At 43.1% G+C, this 21,800-nt stretch overlaps 1 protein-coding gene across 1 annotated transcript in view; it reads left to right on the top strand.

The window, feature by feature from the left end:
- Positions 1-8,758, top strand: part of LOC112205630 (putative rhophilin-2-like protein RHPN2P1) — a 53,057-nt gene extending 44,299 nt beyond the window's left edge. Inside the window, 1 exon segment of the mRNA XM_054665881.2 lies at positions 7,742-8,758. Coding sequence (XP_054521856.2) covers positions 7,742-8,002 — 261 coding nt within the window. The 3' untranslated portion in view covers positions 8,003-8,758.
- Positions 8,759-21,800: the final 13,042 nt, after the last annotated feature.

Here is a 21,800-nt window from a genome sequence, read left to right as displayed (position 1 = left end):
GTTTGTTTTAGAAGGGCGTCTGCTGCCGGAGACTGGCCATGGCAGTTGTCCAGGCTGGTGACGTTAGTGGCTGAGGTGATGGGGGTGGCTGTAGAGTTGGAGAGACATGAGTGTCCCTGGGACATAGTTTGGAGGTAGAGCTGATGGGGGATTTGTGGATGATTTGTGTAAAGGAGACAGTGAACAGGGAGGTGAGGCCTCAGTTTTTGGCTTGATCAATCTCATGGGTAGTGGTTATTTTTCTACCTTTAATTTCCTTTTTCTCTTGTTGTTTTTTTTTTGTTTGTTTTTTGTTTTTTGAGACAGGGTCTCACTCTGTTGCTTGGCTGGAATGCAGTGGTGCAATCATAGCTCACTATAGCCTTGACTTCCTGGGCTGAGGCAATCCTTTTGCCTCAGCCTCCCGAGTAGCTGGAACTACAGGTGTGTACCACTATGCCTGGCTAATTTGTTTATTTACCTATTGTAAATTTTTTTTGGTAGAGATGGGGCCTTGATATATTGCCAAGGTTGGCCTCAAACTCCTGGCCTTAAATGATCCTTCCACCTCCGCCTCCCAAAGTGTTGGGATTACAGGCATTAGCCACCATGCCTGGCCTGGTTATTTTTCATAATGATGGGTAATGGGTGTGAGGGAGGTGAAGGAGAGAGAAATCAAGAGTCGTGTTTTGAATGTTTCAGATGCTATTAGCAGTCAGACATAAGCATAAAGGAGGAGATTGGATGTGAAGTCTTCAGTTCGAGGAAGAAATCAGAGCTAGAAATCAATATTTGAGAATCACTGCACAGGGATGGTATTTGAGGCTGTGAGACAAAATGCAGTTCCCTTCAAGGGGGCTAGGGCTGAGGGCTAAACATTTAGAGATCAGTTGGAAGAGAAGCAAGTGCAAAGAAAATGCAGGAGAGTTCAGAGATGTTGGAGGAAAGGAGCTTCTCAAATTAAGAGAAGAAAGCTTTGCAGTGAGAGAGTGATGGGTTGCATTGAATGCAGTTGAGAGGTGGAGAATGAGGTCGGCTTAGCTGTGCCTATTGTATTTGGCAGCAGGATGAAAAGACACTTTGGTGGAGAGGTGGCAACAGAAGTCAGTTGAGAGAGGGCCAGAAAGCCAGTGGATTTTGAGTCCGTGGATATGAAATGCTCAGCATAGGCAAATCCAGAGACAGAAAGTAGATGGTGCTGGGGCTGGGCAATGGGAGTGGGGAGGGACTGCTGAAGGGTCATAAGGTAGAAGGTTTCTTTTTGGGGGGATGGAAATGTTCTGAAATTAGGTAGTAGTGATGGTCACCTAACTTTGTGAATATACTAAAAAATCACTGATGTTTTGGCATACTGGCTCACACCTCTAATTCCAGCACTTTGAGAGGCTGAGGCAGTATGTTCGCTTGAGCCCAGGAGTTCGAGACCAGCCTGGGCAACATGGCAAGACCTTGTCTCTACAAAAAATAAAAATTAGCGAGGCATGGTGGCACACACCTGTAGTCCCAGCTGCTTGGGAGGCTGAGGCCGGAGGATTACTTGAGCCCAGGGAGGTTGGGGCTGCAGGGAGCTATGATTGTACCACTGCACTCCAGCCTGGGTGTCAGAGCAAGACCCTGTCTCGAAAATAATAAATAAAAGCCACAGAAGGGTATTAAAACGGTGAATTTTATGCATGTATGTGAATTATATCTCAAAAAAAAATTTTTTTTTTTTGAGACGGAGTCTCACACTATCGCCCAGGCTGGAGTGCAGTTGCATGATCTTGGCTCACTGAAACCTCTGCCTCCAGGATTCAAGTGATTCTCCTGCCTCAGCTTCCTGAGTGGCTGGGATTATAGGCGGGCACCGCTATGCCTGGCTAATTTTTGTTTTAGTGGAGACAGGGTTTCACCATGTTGGTCAGGCTGGTCTCGAACTCCTGACCTCGTGATCCATCCACCTCGGCCTCCCGAAGTACTGGGATTACAGGCGTGAGCCACCACACCTGATATACGTCAAATTTTAAAAGAAGATAAAGTCAAGGGACTCAGAACATCTTGGGAGAAGGGATCATAAGAAATTATATTTTTAGGGACAAAAATGCATGGAGTTTATGGACAAGTGATTAAGGTCCCCAGCAGAAACAGAAAAGAAGTTTGTCCAAAAGGAGGTTAGAGAAAAGAGCCGAGCCACACACTGAAGGTTGGAGTAGGGACCCCATCAGCAGAGGCCTGAGTTTATGGGGCATGCCCTGCCCCCTGTGAGAGGTGCAAAGGCTTGACTTTCAAGCCTGTGACATCTTTACACCAGGCCAAGGAAGGGGCTGCTGTAGTAGCTGAAAGCAAGGGTTCTGCACTCAGACAGTCTAGATGTGTATCCTGGCTTTCCACCACCATTGTGTGGCCTTCAGCAAGTCAGGGAATAGCTGTGAGCCTCAGGATAAACTGAGTTTACATAAAGCCCTTCCAAGAGGGCCAAACATGAGCTACATTTCAATTCACAATAGACATTATAATGATGATAACCATGATCATGATGTTTATTCTTTTCACCCAGCAGGATGTCTTTAATTTTTTTAAAAATAATGTTTTTAGGCCAGGCACAGTGGCTCACGCCTGTAATCCCAGCACTTTGGGAGGCTGAGACAGGTGGATCACGAGGTCAGGAGATCGAAACCATCCTGGCTAACACGGTGAAACCCCATCTCTACTAAAAATACAAAAAATTAGCTGGGCGTGGTGGTGGGTGCCTGTAGTCCCAGCTCCTTGGGAGGCTGAGGCAGGAGAATGGCGTGAACCCAGGAGGTGGAGCTTGCAGTGAGCTGAGATCGCGCCGCTGCACTCCAGCCTGGGCGACAGAGCGAGACTCTGTCTCAAAAAAAAAAAAAAAAAATGTTTTTAGGCTGGGCACAGTGGTTCACTCCTATAATCCTAGCACTTTGGGAGGCCGAGGCAGGTGTATCACTTGAAGCCAGGAGTTGGAGACCATCCTGGCCAACATGGCAAAACCCTGTCTCTACTAAAAATACAATAATTAACGGGATGTGGTGGTGTATACCTGCAATCCCAGCTACGTGGGAGGCTGAGGCATAAGAATCGCTTGAGCCTGGGAGGCAGAGGTTGCAGTGAGCCGAGATCGTGCCACTGTACTCCAGCCGGGGCAACAGAGTAAGACCCTGTCTAGAAAAAAAAAAGTTTGTTTTTTGTTTTGAGACACAATCTCGCTCTCATTGCCCTGGTGCGATCTTGGCTCACTGTGGCCTTTACTCTTGGGCTTAAGTGATCCCCCCACCTCCGCTTCCTGAGTAGCTAGGACTACAGGCATGCAACACCATACTCAGCTAATTTTTCATATTTTTTGTGGAGATGGGGCTTCACCGTGTTGCCCTAGCTGTTCTCTAACTTCTAAGCTCAAGCAATCCACCTACCTTGCCTCCCAAAGTGCTGGGATTACAGGCATGAGCCAGCATGCCCGGCCAAATAATTTCTTTTATTGTTGTTTTTTGTTTTGTTTTGTTTGTTTTGAGACAGGGTCTCACTCAGTTGCCCAGGCTGGAGTGCAATAGTGCAATCATAGTTCACTACAGCCTCGAGTTCTAGGGCTCAAAAGATCCTCCCTTCTCATCATCTGAGGTCAGGAATTCTAGACCAGCCTGGTCAACATGGTGAAACCCTGGGTGTGGTGGTGGTGGGTGCCTGTAATCCCAGCTACTTGGGCGGCCAAGGCAGGAGAATTGCTTGAACCCAGGAGGCAGAGGTTGCAGTGAGCCGATATCATGCCACTGCACTCCAGCCTGGGCAAGAGAGGGAGACTCCATCTCAAAAAAAAAAAAAAGATCCTCCCAAGTAGCTGGGACTACAGGCGTGCACCACTATACCCAGCTAATTTTTAATTTTTTTTGTAGTGACAGTCTCATTTTGTTGCCCAGCCTGGTCCCAAACTCCTGGGCTTAAGCAATCTTCCTGCCTCCGCCTCCCAAAGCGTCAGGATTACAGGAATGAGCCAGTGCACCAGGCCAAAAGTAATTTCCTTTTGTCTTTTATTTAACTAATTTTGTAGTGATGGGATCTAACTAAGTTATCCAAGCTGATCTTGAATTCCTAGCCTCAAGAGACCCTCTTGAATCAGCCTCCCGAATAGTTGGGATTACAGGTGTGAGACACTGTACCTGGCTTTTTTTTTTTTTTTTGGAGATAGAGTCTTGCTCTTGTCATCCAGGCTGGAGTGCAGTGGTACAATCTTGGCTCACTGCAACCTCTGCTTCCCAGGTTCAAGCAATTCTCCTGCCTCAGCCTCCCGAGTAGCTGGGATTACAGGCACCCACCATGATGCCTGGCTAATTTTTGTATTTTTAGTAGAGATGAGGTTTCACCACATTGGCCAGGCTGAACTTGAACTCCTGGCTTCCGGTGATCGGCCTGCCTTGGCCTCCCAAAAGTGCTGGGGAACAGGGTCAAGAAAGGCTTTACTTTTTTTTTTTTTTTGAGACAGAGTCTTGCTCTTTCGCCCAGGCTGGAATGCAGTGAGTGGTGCTATCTCAGCTCACTGCAAGCTCCACCTCCTGGTTCACGCCATTCTCCTGCCTCAGCCTCCTGAGTAGCTGGGACTACAGGTGCCCGCCACCACGCCCAGCTAATTTTTTGTATTTTTAGTAGAGGCGGGTTTCACCATGTTAGCCAGGATGGTCTTAATCTCCTGACCTTGTGATCCGCCCGCCTTGGCTTCGCAAAGTGCTGGGATTACAGGCATGAGCCACTGTGCCTGGCCAAGAAAGGCTTTTCAAAGAATGTGATGGTACGCATTGCAGGAGTGTGTGTGTGTGTGTGTGTGTGTGTGTGTGTGTGTGTGTGTGTAGAGGGGTGTGTGTATGTGTGTAGAGAGGGGTGTGTGTGTGTGTGTGTAGAGAGAGGGGTGGGGGTGTGTGTGTGTGTGGAGAGAGAGGGGTGTGTGTGTGTGTGTGTGTGTGTGTGTGTGTGTAGAGATCTGGGAGGCAAGGGTGCCTGGAGGAGAGAGGGAATGGGATCCAGGCACACAGAAGGGCTTGGTCTTGGGGGACGGATGCCATGAAGTATACGACAGGGATTTCAGGAGGGTGCGTGAGTGGCTTCAGGAGGAGAGCGAAGATAAGAAACAAGCATACAGGAGAAAAGGAAATGAAATTACTAGGGACACACAAGAGTGCCAGGAAATGGGTGCCTATTAGAGGTTTGGGGTCAGGTTAGAATTCCAAGGGAAGCCTTGGTGAGTGTCCTCCTGCAATGCACAACCTTTCAGATACAGGCCCTAGGGGAGGCAGAGGGTGGAGATGAGCGAGTTAGCATTGCTGGGGGCAGATGGAAGAGAACTGAGGATATTTATAAGGCAGTGGTTTTGATACACAATGGACTTTGAGCAGCTGAGGGTTGGGAAATGCTTTCAGGCCTCACATCTGTCTCCAGGATTATTCATTTTATTATTGTTTTAAATGACATTGTGTGTGCTCCATAAAACATGGTGGAGTTAGTGGTCAGTTTTCCAGAAAAGGAAGAGGCATCTCCATCCTTAGGGGCTCAAAGTACCCCCTACTTTATTGCTGCATAACTCAGATTCCTGAGGGTTTATTTTATTTATTTATTCATTATTTATTTATTTATTGCGATAGAGTCTCACTCCATCGCCCAGGCTGGAGTGCAGTGACGTGATCTTGGCTCACTGCAACCTCCACCTCCTGGGTTCAAGCAACCTCCACCTCCTGGGTTCAAGTGATTCTTCTGCCTCAGCTCCTGAGTAGCTGGGATTGCAGGTGTGCGCCACCACACCCGGCTAATTTTTGTATTTTTAGTAGAGATGGAGTTTCACCATGTTGGCCACGATGGTCTGGCACTCCTGGCCTCAAGTGATCTGCCCACCTCAGCCTCCCAAAGTGTTGGGATTACAGGTGTAAGACACTGTGCCCGGCCCCTCTTAGGGTTTATATTAGGAACAGTGTCCTCAACTATTGCAGCGATATATTGTATGCCTAATGTTAGTGCCAGAACACAGTAGACCATCAATAAACATGTGGCGAACTAAACAATCTCAATGTTAGGCAAACCTTAGAAGCTGGTGATAGCCCATGTGGAAGTCTTCAGAAAGCAAGCTTCCTTAGATTTCCAGTTTGAATCCTACATGATTCTTGGAAAGTTAACAGTAGAGAGTGTTTAATGGTACAAAGTTGCAGCTGAGGAAGATGAAAAAGTTTTAGAGATGGATGGTGGCAGTGGAGCATAATGATGTGAATGTAGTTAATGCCACTGAACTCTACACTTGAAAATGATGAAAATGGCACTCCAGCCTGGGCAACAGAGCGAGACTCCATCTTAAAAAAAAAAAAAAAGAAAAAGAAAAAAGAAAATCAGGTGTAGAATAGCATAGTATATGCCTTTTAAGAAAATGAATGGTAATATACTTATGTACATACAGAAATACCTGTACATGCACATCATCTCTAGAAGTATAACATGGAGGGCCTAGAAGCCCAGGTGACAGGGAGACCTATTGCTCACTGCATATTCTTTTTTTTTTTCCTTCCCTTCCCCTCTTCCCTTCCCTTCTCCTCTTCCCTTTCCTTTCCCCTCTTCCCCTCTCCCCCGCCCTTTGTTTTTTGAGACAGGTCCCACTCTGTTGCCCAGGCTGGAGTGCAGTGGCACAATCACAGCTCACTATAGCCTCAACCTCCTGGGCTCAAGCAATCCTCCCCTCTAAGCCTCCCAGGTAGCTGGGACTGTAGTCGTGAGCCACCGCGCCCCACCCTGTACTTTCATATTCGTGACCATTAGTATTATTACTTTCTCAAATAGAAGAAGAACCTTAAAATGTGAGTTGTGGCTCCTAAGCTTAAATTGTTACATTGAGTACTTTCCTTAAAAATTATCCTTGTTGGGCCGGGCGCGGTGGCTCACGCTTGTAATTCTAGCACTTTGGGAGGCCGAGGCAGGTGGATCACGAGGTCAGGAGATCGAGACCATGGTGAAACCCCGTCTCTACTAAAAATACAAAAAATTAGCCAGGTGTGGTGGCGGGCATCTGTAGTCCCAGCTACTCAGAGAGGCTGAGGCAGGAGAATGGCATTAACCCAGGAGGTAGAGCTTGCAGTGAGCCAAGATCGTGCCACTGCACTCCAGCCTGGGCGACAGAGTGAGACTCCATCTTAAAAAAAATAAAAACAAAAACAAAAAACAAACAAACAAAAAATTATCCTTGTTGCACCTGGTGGCACACACCTAGAGCCCCAGCTACTCAGGAGGCCAAGGCAGGAAGATCACTTGATCCCAGGAGTTCAAGACCAGCCTGGGCAACATAGCAAGACCCTGTCTCAAAAAAGAAAAACAGTTTGTCCTTGTTTTAAGAACCTAATTCTATATAAGCATTGGTCACCTGAGTTTCCGAATTATGTCTGTTTAATTTATTTTTTGGAGACAGAGTCCTGCTCTGTCACCCAGGTTGGAGTGCACTGGTGCGATCTCAGCTCACTGCAACCTCCACCTCCTGGGTTCAAGTGATTCTCGTGTCCAGCCTCGCAAGCAGCTGGGACTACAGACATCCACCACCACACCTGGTTAATTTTTGTATTTTAGTAGAGATGGGGTTTCACCATGTTGGCCAGGCTGGTCTTGGACTCCTGACCTCAAGTGATCCACCTTCCTCGGCCTCCCAAAGTGTTGGGATTACACGTGTGAGCCACTGCGCCTGGCCAAACTTCGTAGTTTTTATCATCTATCTTGATGATGCCTGACGCCCTTTTTCTTTCTTTTCTATGTGCAGCATAATAAGAGTGCCACATACTCCGTGGGAATGCAGAAAACGTACTCCATGATCTGCTTAGCCATTGATGATGACGACAAAACTGATAAAACCCAGAAAATCTCCAAGAAGCTTTCCTTCCTGAGTTGGGGCACCAAAAAGAACAGACAGAAGTCAGCCAGCACCTTGTGCCTCCCATCGGTCGGGGCTGCACGGCCTCAGGTCAAGAAGAAGCTGCCCTCCCCTTTCAGCCTTCTCAACTCAGACAGTTCTCCATACTAATGTGAGGAAACAAACACGTTCAGGCCCCGAACATTTCTGGTGCTGACTCGGCCTTAAACATTTGTGCCATAATGGAAAATATCTATCTATTCTCAAATCCTGTCCTTCTCATAGTGTAAACTCACATTTGATGTGTTTTTATGAAGGAAAGTAACCAAGAAACCTCTGGGAATTAGTGAAAAAAGAACTTTTTTGAGGCGTGTTACTATACTGCTGTAAGTTATTTATTATATAAAGTATTGTAAATAGAATAGTTTTGAAGATATGAAATATGGCTATTTTTAATGGTGAAAATTATGACTTTTAGTCACTATTAAATTTGGGTTACCTATAATAATACAATTTGTAGTTGTTTCCAGGTTTGGCTAATAATCATTCCTTAACCTAGAATTCAGATGATCCTGGAATTAAGGCAGGTCAGAGGACTATAATGATAGAATTAAATTAGTGTCACTAAAAACTGTCCCAAAGTGCTGCTTCCTAATAGGAATTCGTTAACCTAAAACAAGATGTTACTATTATATCGATATACTATGAATGCTATTTCTAGAAAAAGTCTAGTGCCAAATTTGTCTTATTAAATAAAAACAACGTAGGAGCAGCTTTTCTTCTAGTTTGATGTCATTTAAGAATTGCTAACACAGTGGCAGTGTTAGATGAAGATGCTGTCTACAAGGTAGATAATATACTGTTTGATACTCAAAACATTTTTCATTTTGTTTAAAGTAGAAGTTACATAATTCTATATTTTAAGTCTTGGGTAAAAATGTAGTTTTACATTTTATAAAGTAAAGATGTAAATGATTCAGGTTTAAAGCTCTATTTGACTTTTTTGTTGTTGTTGTTTGAGATAGAGTCTTGCTAGTGTCAATAGCAAAAGCCTTCTAGCTATCTGCCTTTCAGGTACATGGTGAGGCATACTTAACTGTTTTCTCTGATGTTGGGCATAGCATGGACCTACTTGGTTCAATATCTGACACTATCTGCATTTATTGACACTATCTGCTTTGATTTGTGCTATTTCCTGTGTGTGGTTTGCACGTCTGCCATTGCTTTTTGTCTCTAGTTACTGCTTTCTTTTCCTGTTTGTCTTGTTCTTGCAGGACCCTTTCTGACTCTCTCAAGAGGGACGTTTTCAACCCCAACTCCCGCTGGTCTAATCCTAACCAGCACCAGCTGGTTGGGAAGTAGAGCAGGAACTCTGGCTGCCCTAATCTACATGGTGCTCTCTGCTCCTGGGCAGAGGTGTGGGTGTTTTTATATACTATTCTCTTGAGTATGAAATGCCTGAACAAAGCAGTGATTTGGCAAGCCTGAAGTCACACACTGGGGCTCATAGTAACTTGCTTCTGCTAGCAACGTGAGCATTAGAAACATTTCCTGGCCAAGTAGCCTTGAATCAGCTAGGAGTAGGGGTGCAATGAGTCTGGGTTCACTTTGCTCAGGGTGACAAGGCTTTAGAGTATTGGTTAATTGTCAAACTCTTTTGTTTAAGAGACAAGGTAAACATACATACATACATACATAGAGAAGCTTTCTAGGGTTACTTAGGCTTTATGTGATTACTAGCAGAAATGTTTGTATTTGCAAGCAAAGCTTATAAATCACCTCTTAGATATCTTTGCAAAATGAAGCTAAAACATGGTTTAAAGAATCAAAAATATAAGATATTTACAATGATTTATAATTGAATCAGGAATGCATTTGGTATTTTTTAAAAGGAATAATTGGCTAAGATTTAAATTAATTTGCTTTCCTTAAAAACCCAGAGCCTAAACAATAGAAATAGGAACAGTTACACTGGGGGACCCAACTGGGACTGAAATTTCTTGGAGAAAATCTACAAAATCAGTCAAGCATACGTGGATTGTGTGACTTCATTTAGTTGGAGGAGAACTGAGCAACCCACTGATCTCAAATGTCTTTCCCCAGGAGAAATAATCTCTCTTGTCTTGGAATGGCTGTAGCACTGAAAGTCTATTACACCCTTGGCACTTACCTTAATCTATGCTGTAATATTATCTCTTTTAGAAATGTTTTTATCTCTTCATTATAACAATTATCTTTTTATGTGCCTGACTTACCTAGGATGCTAATTCATTCCAGGTAGCCTGGAACAGTTCTGATTTGCGCCCGTTGCCATGGTTTAATTAATAGTGCCCCCTTTCACTCTCAGAAGTGTACTGGTTTGGATGATAAATTAGAAGGTTCCCATAGTCTTATCCCAACTAAACGGAAAGTTCCTGTGTTAGTCAAGATCCCAGCAAGAAACAGAATATTCTGTGGGGATTTTTGAAGAGATAAAAGTCACTTTAATAAAGGGACTATTTACAGAAGTGTGGGCAGAGTTAAGAGCATCAAAAAAGGATGTTGAGGCACCAGGCCTGAAAAGGTAAAGGGAAGAAATGATGCCATTGGAGCTTACCTGGGGGACACAGCTTTTGAAGAGCGGCTGCCCTAGAGAAGCCATAGTCCTGGAAAGGCTCAAACACTACAGAATGGGCCAAGCAAGGGAAGACATTCCCTACCACTGTCCTCCCACCCATCCATTACCTATCTGTGCCTTCTATTGGTTGAACCCAAATGCAAGCTAGAAGGCAAAGGAGCCCTGGTGATAAAGTTGGACGGTGTTCGTTTCCTTGGGAAGAAGAGCAGGGAAAGGCAGAGAATGAATTGAGGGGGATCAGGGTATCTTGGGTCCTAAGGAAGTGGCAAACAGAAAATAAAGCTTCCTAAGGGGAGTCTCTTTGTCTTCAAGTGAATTAAAAACACATGTGTGCACACACATGCAAAACACTACAGGAAAGGCCATGATTGGCAAGACTTGGCAGCTATTTAAGGGAGATATTCTCTACAATGGGGAACAAGAAATAAACTTAAGGAAGTTAAATTGCAGACTGAAGGTAAATAGCAGACTACAACAATATTAAGCAGTATATGGTGACTGTCAGATTAATGGTGTAGGCCCTAGATGTTAAAGGAGTTTGAAGGATGAAAGATCACAATGGGCTGGAGCAATCTGAAAAAATAATTTATGGAAGAGGAGAGGTTTTCAGCAGCATTGAAATTAGAGCCAACTTATATGGGCAAGAAGGAGAGGTTGGTCTTCTTTGGGGCAATGGCATCAACAAGAGCACAGGTGTTAGCCTGAAACACATCTTCCCATGGGTGGAGGGCTGTTAGCCTGAAACACATCTTCCCATGGGTGGAGGGCTGGTGTTGTTTCTGAGATTTTCAAAAATCTTACAAACATTCCAGGTAAATACCTATAGAAGGGGCTAAAGGGCATTAAATGGGCTGTAAGAGGTATAGGTTGTGGGTGGCCATTGATTCATTCCTTCAATAAACATTTATTGAATGCTTGGTATTGGTCAAGCCACTGTTCTGAGAGCTGCTGATGCCAAGTAAATTAAGACATGGTTCTTTCCCTTGAAGAAAGGGAATGGAAAAGGTAACCAAGGGAGAAAATAATTATTTTTCCTTGTGTCCAGATGAGGTTTTTCACATTCTCGGCTGGTCTTTTCACTCACTGCTTTAACTCTTTGGAGAGCCTTTACTCCCTTCAGGGGAAAGGATCAAGGCCCTTCTGATGTGGCCTTTTCTTGAGTCTCCAGCCCCATCTCTTACCACTCCTCTCAACACAGAGGTATGCACAGACGATATGCAAGCACACAGGAGATCATCTAAATGAGACTCGAGCAGAGAATGATTAAGGAAGACTTCCTGGAGGAGGTAATGCAATCTGAATTCTGAAGTGTGAACAGGGGCTTTGTAACGGTGTTTCCATTTATTTGTGTCTATCCTGATGCATTCTAAAAAGGAAGTAAGATGGTTGGCTTAAGAAATACACAGAGCAGGATAAAAAGAAAATTAGGTAAAACATAGGGTGAGCTTATTTGCCTTTTATGTACATTGCTGCATTTGATTTCAGAAAAGCTTTATAAAGTTGCAGTTTTATTTTCATTTTCCAGATGAGGAAGCCAAGACCCAGTGGTTGAAGTACCTTGCCCAGAGCACACAGTCTTGACAGGCAGTGGAAGCAGAACAGAACCAAGCTGGTTTGGCACCAGTCTGTGAGTTTTCAGCTGTGTGCACTAGTATAAAAGATGTGCTTGTGACTTCTGTGGCTTACCTCCCTGCATAGAGCTCAAGGCCTGAAGGTGCTGCACGGGGCAGTAAAGGATGGCTGTGCACTTTGAAGACTGAAAAGTGAGTGAACGGGGTGTATTAGTCCATTCTCACACTGCTAATAAAGACATACCCGAGACTGGGTAATTTATAAAGGAAAGAAGTTAATTGACTCACAGTTCAGCATGGCTGAGGAGGCCTCAGGAAACTTACAATCATGGTGGAAGGGGAAGAAAACGTGTCCTTCACATGGCGGCAGCAAGAAGTGCTGAGCAAAAGGGAGAGAAGCCCCTTATAAAACCATAAGATCTTGTGAGAACTCACATTCACTACCATGAGAATGGCAGCATGAGGGTAATCACCCCCATGACTCAATTACCTCCTACCAGGTCCCTCCCACAACATATGGGGATTATGGGATCTACAATTCAAGATGAGATTTGGGTGGGGACACAGCCAAACCATATCAGAAGGGAACTGGGAAAGGCATTTCAGGCAGAAGAGTCAGCGTGTTCAAAGCAAGAGGAGTGTGAAAGAGCATGGCGTGTTGGAAGGATAGTAATTAGCTCATGATGGTTGGGAGTGTTAAGAGCACTGCTGAGAGATGGGGCTGGAGACGCAAGCAAGGGCCACATCTGAAGGGCTTCATATAGCCCTTGGCCTGAAGGGAGTAAAAACTCTTGAAGGAGTTTAAGCAGTGAGTGACAAGACTGAGAATGTCAAAAACCTCACTTGTACGGCAATATAAGCAAGTCTAGATAGGGAGAAGCCTGGAGGCAGAGAGGCCAGTTACAGGGCTTGCTGCAGTCATAGAGCAACAAGATGGTAGAAATGATAAGGAGGGTGTTAGAGTTTGGGAGCTATTATGGAGAAACATTAGAGGTGGGCCCCTGGATTGGGGATGGGTAAAGGTAACAAATTCTCACTTGGGCAGCCAGTGAGGTGATGCCATTCATGAGGCAGGGATGGTGGGGAAGAACCAGCTTGGTGCTTGAAGGTGATGAGTAGAGATGATGATGGTCATAAACAACTAATAAAGAAAGTGAGCTTCACTTTTTTACCTTCTGTTCTGTCTAGTTGTTTAGTTTATTGAGGCCTTAGAAAAAAACGTGACAGCCCCAGAGAAAATATTGTCAATAAAAGTTAAATGTATTTATTTTGATAAGACATTGTTTTTATTGCAAAAGTAATATATACGCAGACAATTTAGAAATTACAGACAAGCCAAAGAAAATGTTGTTACACAAATGCAATGTTACAATGACTTGTAACACTTTGGTGTGTATCCTTTTTTTCTAAGCACATATGTGTAAATATATGCATTTTTAAAGGATTTCAGTAATGTTCTCATAATTAAATATATCATGCACATCCTTCTTTCTTTTCTTTCTTGCTTTTTTTTTTTTTTTTTTTTTTTGAGACGGAGTCTCACTGTGTCGCCCAGGCTGGAGTGCAGTGGTGTAATCTCGGCTCACTGCAACCTCTGCTTCCCGGGTTCAAGCAATTCTCTGCCTCAGTCTCCCGAGTAGCTGAGATTACAGGCACTGCCACCACACCTGGTTAATTTTTGTATTTTTAGTAGAGACGGGGTTTCACCATCTTGGCCACGCTGGTCTTGAACTCCTGATCTCGCTATCCACCTGCCTCAGCCTCCAAAAGTGCTGGGATTACAGGCATGAGCCACCGCGCTTGGCGAAACAGTTGTTTTTAAATTGCTCTGAAAAAATATGTGGTCTCTAATTCTCATGTATGAGAGCAAACTGATATAAGATATGGCTATTAAAAAGGAAGTATGGAAACTATCTGTCAGTTGAGTCATTCTTTAACTTTCAGTGAGGACAGAGACCATGTTTGCTAATGAGATTCCTTTGCTTTAATGACTTTTTCAGTGTCTCCCCTAGGAGCATACAAAATTTTGTCAATTCTTCAAAATGATCTACAAATTGATAAACCTAATGAATAATTGCAATTGTAGTTAGATTCAACTTCCTTTTGATTGTGTACAATAAATTTTTTGCATACATCTTTAAAATTTTTTCCCTTAATTTAGCAGCAGGCTTTGAGGATAGGAAACATATTATAGCTGACCTTTTTTAACTGATCATTGCCCTTTTCCTCAGAGTTCCTACTGACTAAACTCTGTGCTAGGTGTCTGCTCTCTCTGCCCTTGTCAAGCCTCTAATAGTCAAACATCTGTAATTCCTCTTTTCCAGTGAAGATGCTGCAGAGTACTTGGAAGAGAAAACGAGATATTTCTGGCTTGTCCGTACAAGGTTAGACCCCCGATAGCAGCAGAAAAGGGATACAGGATGTCAGTGATAAATGGGTTGTCTCTGTTCAAACAATAGAATGCATGCATTCTCCCAAAGTGCTTGGAAAATCCCCAGTAGCTGTGTACTCCAAGCCATCCTGGTTGGATGTAGATACATTTCACCAGTCTCAATACCCTTTTTCTTTCATAAATATCTTCTATTCTAAAAGAAAGTGAATAGAAAATACAAGCTAATCTCACACATAACCTAAGCGTAACATAAAGGAGAAATTTTAAAAATTTAATTTATAGTAAACATACATTATAGCCAGATGCTTGTACTTATACCTAGAATCGTTGTGAATGTGACACCTACAAATGCAGACTGATACTGGAGTGATACATTGATGACTCAAATACCACAGGGGGCATCACCATTGGTATTGTAATTTTCCAGAATGATGAACTACAATGGGTTAAGTTATGCGTGAAACAACATCCAGTTTTCCTTGCCTTTATAAAGTGCATTCCTAAAAATTCAGTGAGGCAACGTCCAATTTTCTTTGCATTTATAAATTGTATTCCTAGAAAATTCAGTGCATTTGAAACTACTCAAAAGTATTTTGTGTTTTATGTGTAAATTAAAGTTAGGTTTTAGGCTCACATCATTGTAAATAGATTGTTCCTCTACTTGAAAGACATTCAAAGCTCATGTCTGACATGAGACAGCTTTTTTTTGCACGACTGACCCACATATTATTGGGCATCTCTAATCCCAGGACCCCAGCCAGTTGTACCCCATTCATTGTTAGAGCCAAAATACAAACAAACTAGGCCCGGCATGGTGACTTAATGCCTGTAATCCCAGCACTTTGGGAAGCTGAGGCGGGTAGACCTGAGGTCGGGAATTTGAGACCAGCCTGGCCAACATAGTGAAACCCTGTCTCTACTAAAAATACAAAAATCAGCTGGGTGCGGTGGCATGTGCCTGTAATCCTAGCTACTTGGGAGGCTGAGGCATGAGAACTGCTTGAACTTGGGAGGCAGAGGTTGCAGTGAGCCGAGATAACACCACTGCACTCAAGCCTGGGCGACAGAGTGAGACTCTGTCTCAAAAAAGAAAAATAAAGCAAAACCCCCAAATACTGACAAACTTACAAATTGTCCCTTTAGGTGGGTATAATTCCCCTGCCTTCACCTCAATCACTGGTTAAGCAGCTCCTGACTGTTTTTCTTTTTTGGACCTGGGAGGATTTTCCTCTGAGGTACAGAGAATTAGGTCAACTTGAGTCTGATTTAAAAAATTATTTATGTTAAAAATTGTGCACATATACACAATTATATATAACACAATATATGTTAAAAATTTACATATAATAAAAGTTACCATTTAAACCATTTTAAATGTATAGTTCAGTGACATTAAACATTCACATTATTGTACAACCAATACCACTATCCATCTCCAGAACAGTTTTATCTTCTCCTCCTGGTTTTTTAAAGAAATCACGGACAGTAGTCTGTTTTGTCTCTCGTTTTCTTTTTTCTTTTTTTTGTTTTGAGACGAGGTCTCACTCTGTCTCCAGGCTAGAGTGCAGTGGTGTGATCTCAGCTCACTGCAACCTCCGCCTCCTGGGTTCAAGCGATTCCTGTTCCTCAGCCTCCCGAGTAGCTGAGATTAGAGGCGCCCACCGCCACACCCAGCTAATTTTTGTATTTTTAGTAGAGACGGGGTTTCACCATGTTGGCCAGGATGGCCTCAGTCTCCTGACCTCATGATCCACCTGCTCGGCCTCCCAAAGTGTTGGGTTTATAGGCGTGAGCCACCGCACCTGGCCTGTCTCTTGTTTTCTTAGGTCTTCTCATTGGCATTCATTCTGAGAATTGGTCTGTTTCTTTTTTCTTTTTCTTTCTTTTTTTTTTTTTTTTGAGATGGAGTCTAGCTCTCTCGCCCAGGCTGGAGTTCAGTGGCACGATCTCGGCTCACAGCAACCTCTGTCTCCCTAGTTCAAGTGATTCTCCTGCCTCAGCCTCCCAAGTAGCTTGGATTACAGGCAGCCGCCACCACACCCAGCTAATTTTTGTATTTTTAGTAGAGACAGGGTTTCATTGTGTTGCCAGGCTGGTCTTGAACTCCTGACCTTGTGATCCACCCACCTCAGCCTCCCAAAGTGCTGGGATTACAAGCATGAGCTACTGCTCCCGGCCTGGTCTGTTTCTTGATTCTGATTAGGTCAGGTTTGTGACTCAACTTTTTGTCTCTGGTGAGGCTGTCATGCTCTGAGCTCTGCCTGTGCTGCCGACCACGCCTCTGCCCCCAGCCATATGGTAACCACACATGGCACCACCTCTCCGGCAGGCCCAGGCCTCCCCAGCTCTGTGGCTGTGTCCGGGACTGAGTCACCCTATGACTCCTCTTCACTCTCCCTTCTGGAAAATTCATCTTTTCCTTGGCAGGTTATATCATAATTTCATATTCATTTGATCACTTTAGACATCCTATATTCCACCATACAGTCCTGTTTTGTCTACACTTGTCTATCTGAAATCCTATGTTATTAGGCTGTGTGTCTGTTAGAAGAGGCAACTTGGCAGTGTGGAAAGAGCATTAGAACTGGAATCAGAGGACAGTGAGTAAAAAGTGAGAGGGCTGATCACTAGATAATCTGCAGCTTCAAAGAAAAGTTAATACATTAATTTCTATAAAATATCATATCTACCTACCTCATAGAACCTTCATAAGCATTGAATGCAAGCGAAAAATCGTAAAAGCATAAGGCATTATTATATAGCCCTTACTGTAATAAAAGATGCATAATACATGCTTTTTAAACGACAAAAGATATAATGACATACACTACTAATTGGTAAAGAACATAAGGCTGGATAATAGAGTCTGCAAACCCAGATATAGGCTGTTTTATTTAGTAGGGATGTAGTCTTCAATAAATGTTAAATGAACATATGTGCTCCAGAAAAGTTATTCAAAACCTTCATTTGGGGGTATTTAAAAGACAGTAACTCTCAGATATTTAGTGCTTGGAAGTCCACATAGATGTTCTGGAGCATCAGCAGATGTGTGAGGTTGATTTCTGCCTGTTGTCATGAGAACACAGCTTGTCTTTATTGGCCTTTAGGAACATGACCCTAAAAGTCAGCCTGACAGTGATATTCTTCTATGAAAAGAGAGACTACTACCCAAAGGAGCTGTGATAGGAGACCTGAGGAGTCAGATATTATCAGATGTTCTGTTTCCATTTACAGAGTCCTGAAAATCTTTGAGGCTGGTAGCCGCAAGTCATAGTTCCAGCCAGTGCTGTGCTGAGCCATGTTGCAAAAGGAAGGATGTGTACTACATACTATATAACTGGATACATGATTTTACGTATTTTTAAAACTAGTTATTGGCGGCCAGGCGCGGTGGCTCATACCTGTAATCCCAGCACTTTGGGAGGCTGAGGCAGGTGGATCACCTGAGGTCAAGAGTTCATGACCAGACTGGCTAACATGATGAAACCCCATCTCTACTAAAAATACAAAAAAATTAGCTGGGCATGGTGGCGGGCACCTGTAATCCCAGCTACTCGGGAGGCTGAGGCTGGAGAATCGCTTGAACCCAGGAGGTGGAGGTTGCAGTGAGCCGAGATGGCGCCATGGCACTCCAGCCTGGGCAATAAGAGTGAAACTGTCTTGGAAAAAAAAAAAGGCTATTGACTTAGATAAAAATACCACCTATGAATTTGCTTCCATTAAAACCAGCAAAATAAATTTATAATAAATTCTGATCAAATACTTAAAATGTGAGTTTTAATATATCTACTTTTCAATTGTTTCAATATTTTAAAACTAGTGTTCTGAAAAAAATTCATATCTGCTTAAGGTATTATTTTTATTTTATTTTTTTTGAGACGGAGTCTCACTCTGTCGCCCAGGCTGGAGTGCAGTGGCACAAACTTGCAAGCTCCGCCTCCCAGGTTCACGCCATTTTCCTGCCTCAGCCTCCTGAGTAGCTGGGACTACAGGCGCCTGCCACTGCGCCCGGCTAATTTTTTTGGTATTTTTAGTAGAGACGGGGTTTCACCGTGTTAGCCAGAATGTTCTCGATCTCCTGACCTCATGATCCACCTGCCTCGGCCTCCCAAAGTGCTGGGATTACAGGCGTGAGCCACCGCGCCCGGCCAAGGTATTATTACATAGCATTTATCATAATTAAACATCAAAAATACATAAAAAACATGTGAATAGGGTTGTATGTTTTTCTGTTGTAGGCTCCAATATGGCTTAACACGGCACTATCAGTTCTTGTTTTCATTTAAAATGTTATTTTGTTCTTTATGGATTTTTGCATTAATTTAGATTTAAAAAAATATTATATTAAAATATTATTTATCTTGACGACTGAGTTTTTGTGCCCCGTCCCTTATATTTTCTGCCTGAGGTTAGTGTTTCGCTTGCCTTAACCTATTCCTGGCCCTGGTCCCAACCCTCTATCCCAACAAACTATAATACAAAAACTGCTACAGGAATGAAAACTATGCTGACTACGCTAGAGGAGACATTCAAATCCAACTAATTTCTCCACAATCCAAGTGAGTCCAGGAAGCAACATGTCAAGTGGGGCAGGGAATGTGAGCTTTAGGGCTAGACAGATCTGGAATTAAATCCTGCCTTGCCTCCTTATCAGTCTGAGTAATTACTTACCCAGTCTGAGCCTGTTGTCTTATTTTTAAAAGGATCAGTCATTTTTTAGTGAGAGTTAAACGAGATCACTTGTGTAAAGCCTCTGTATTCAATGAATGTTCACCTGTCTCCTTCCCTATTTTAGAAATAGTAGATTGACTCACAAACACTGAGTTGCCCAAAGACTTGCTCCCAGAAGTGCTGGCATTGAAATTTGAACCCAGGTGTAGAGAAAGTCCTGTGCTCTTCTCACTAAATTGCACTAATTCTAGCTGCTGCAGGGTTGCGTCTTTCTAGGGACATAATTCCTAGGTATACCAGCTACATCCCAGAGAACTTGGATAAGCAGCTCTGGAGCAGAGGTGGAATATGTAGCCCTTTGACCCAGCCATATACCACCAAAATATAAACATCAATGCAGAAATTAATGCCGTCTCCTCTTTCTGACTCTACAAATATTTATTAGCAAGGGATAAGATTTCCAAAAGATCTGAAGAGAGTCAAAAAACTTTTTTCCCCCCTTTTCTTTAGAGGCAAGATCTCACCACGTTTTCTGGGCTAGTCTCAAACTCCTGGCTTTGTTACTGCGGCAAATCCCACAGGGCTGCAGCAACCTCAATTCTCGTTTCCTCAGAAGAAAGAATTCGACTGAGGGGCAGAAGGCAGAAGGAGATACTGAGGCAAGTTTTAGAGCAGAAGTGAAAGTTTATTTAAAAACTTTAGAGCAGGAATGAAAGGGAGGAAAATATAATTGGAAGAGGGCCAAGTGGGTGACCTGAAAGACAAATGTGTAGTTTGACCTTTTGATTTGGGGTTTTATACATCGGCATACTTCCAGGATCTTGGGTTACTTCTCCCCACTCCTGAAAGCTTATCCAGAAGTTGATCAGTTTCAGGTGTTTTGTATTTATTGTGAGCCTGCCTTTCCCTAGCACCGGCTGGGACCAATTATTACTTTAGAGAGACAGTTAACAACCCCCTCGCCTGCCCAAGACTCCTGGGCTGGGGATGGGGGAACCCTCTCCTGCCCATTCCTTCCCTCTCCTGCCCACTCGTCCCCTCTCCTGCCCTGCCCTGCTCCACCCATGTCTGACTAGCTACTTACTGTAACAGCCTCAAGCGACCCTCCCACGTTGGTCTCCCACAGTTCTGGCATTCTAGGTGTGAGCCACTGTGCCTGCCCTCAAGGAACTTGAATACTGTGCTTTTCAATATATGAAACAATTTGTAATTAGGAATTAGATATCTTTGTTAATTGTATGTATGCATTTTGGTATATTTCTTGTGATGATTGATACTTTATCTCATTTTAGAGGCAGATTGTATAGAATAAATTGAAATTTGCTTAGTGATGGCAGAAAGCTTTGCATCTCTTTTAGGGGTGATTAGCTATGCTTACAATAAAACTGTGCATATATATATTTGGAACATTCTTATAATAAAAAATAAGCAACCTACATGTCCAACAATAAAATAGTGTTTATATGAATTATGGCATAGCATAGAATATTATGCTGTGATTAAACATGGTATTTCCAAAATATAAAATGAAAAAATGAGGACATAAGACTGTTTAATATGTATCTGGCTGGGTGCAGCGGCTCATGCCTATAATACCAGCAATTTGGGAGGCTAGGCAGGAGGATTGCTTGACCCCAAAAGTTGGAGACCAGCCTGGGCAACATGGCAGAACCTTACCAAAATAATACAAAAATTAGCCGGGTGTGATGGCTCATGCCTGTGGTCCCAGTTACTCTAGAGGCTGAGGTGGAAGGATCCCTTGAGTCCAGGAGGCAGAGGTGCAGTGAGAGCCATGTTCATGCCACTGCACTCCAGCCTGGGTGACAGAGTGAGACCCTGTCTCAAAAAAACAAAAAACAAAAACTGTATAATATAAATCTAACTCTGTAAAGTTTTAAAAAATGTACTTATGTAAATAGAGAAAACAACTAAGTAAAGATATTGAAATGTTAACGGTAATTAGTGATGGGATTATAGGTGACTTTTATTTTTTAAACAGTCTTTCATAGATTTTTCCAAAATGTCTATAAATTAACAAATATTATTTTTCTATAATTAAAAAATACTTTAAAATACAGTTTCTTTAATGGTGGAGTTTAAATGGTATCCAAAATAGACCTGCCCAGTTTTATTTTGGAGCAAATAAATTTGACAATTAGAACAATTGCAATGTATGTTTTTATTTTAATTTTATTTTTACTTTTATATTTTCTAAAGACAAGGTCTTGCTCTGTCACTCAGGCTGCATAATCATAGCTCACTGCAGCCTCAAACTCCTGGGCTCAAGCGATCCTGCTGCCTTAACCTCCCAAGCAGCTAGGACTACAGGCGCATGCCACCAGGCCCAGCTAATTTTAAAAATTTTTGTAGAGACAGGATTTTGCTATGTTGCCCAGGCTGGTCATGAACTTTTGGCCTCAAGCAATCCTCGCTGCCCCACCTCCCAAAATGCTGGGATTACAGATGTGAGCCACCACACTTGGCTTCAATGTATGTCTAAATAGTCATGCAAACCTTTAAGTAAAGGAAATTTTTTTAACTTTTTTTTTTTTTAAAGACAGGGCCTTGCTTTGTTGCCTAGGAGTGCAGTGGCTCTTCACAGGTGTGATCACAGTGCACTCTGGCCTAGAACTCCTGGCTTCAAGCCATCCACTCCTCTTGCCCCAGCCTCCTGAGTAGCTGAGAATATAGGCAGGTGCTACCATACCCAGCTTAAGT

This window comes from Pan troglodytes, chromosome 15 (assembly GCF_028858775.2).
Source record: "Pan troglodytes isolate AG18354 chromosome 15, NHGRI_mPanTro3-v2.0_pri, whole genome shotgun sequence".
NCBI classification, from domain to species: domain Eukaryota; kingdom Metazoa; phylum Chordata; class Mammalia; order Primates; family Hominidae; genus Pan; species Pan troglodytes.
This window is presented reverse-complemented; position numbering and strand designations above follow the sequence as displayed.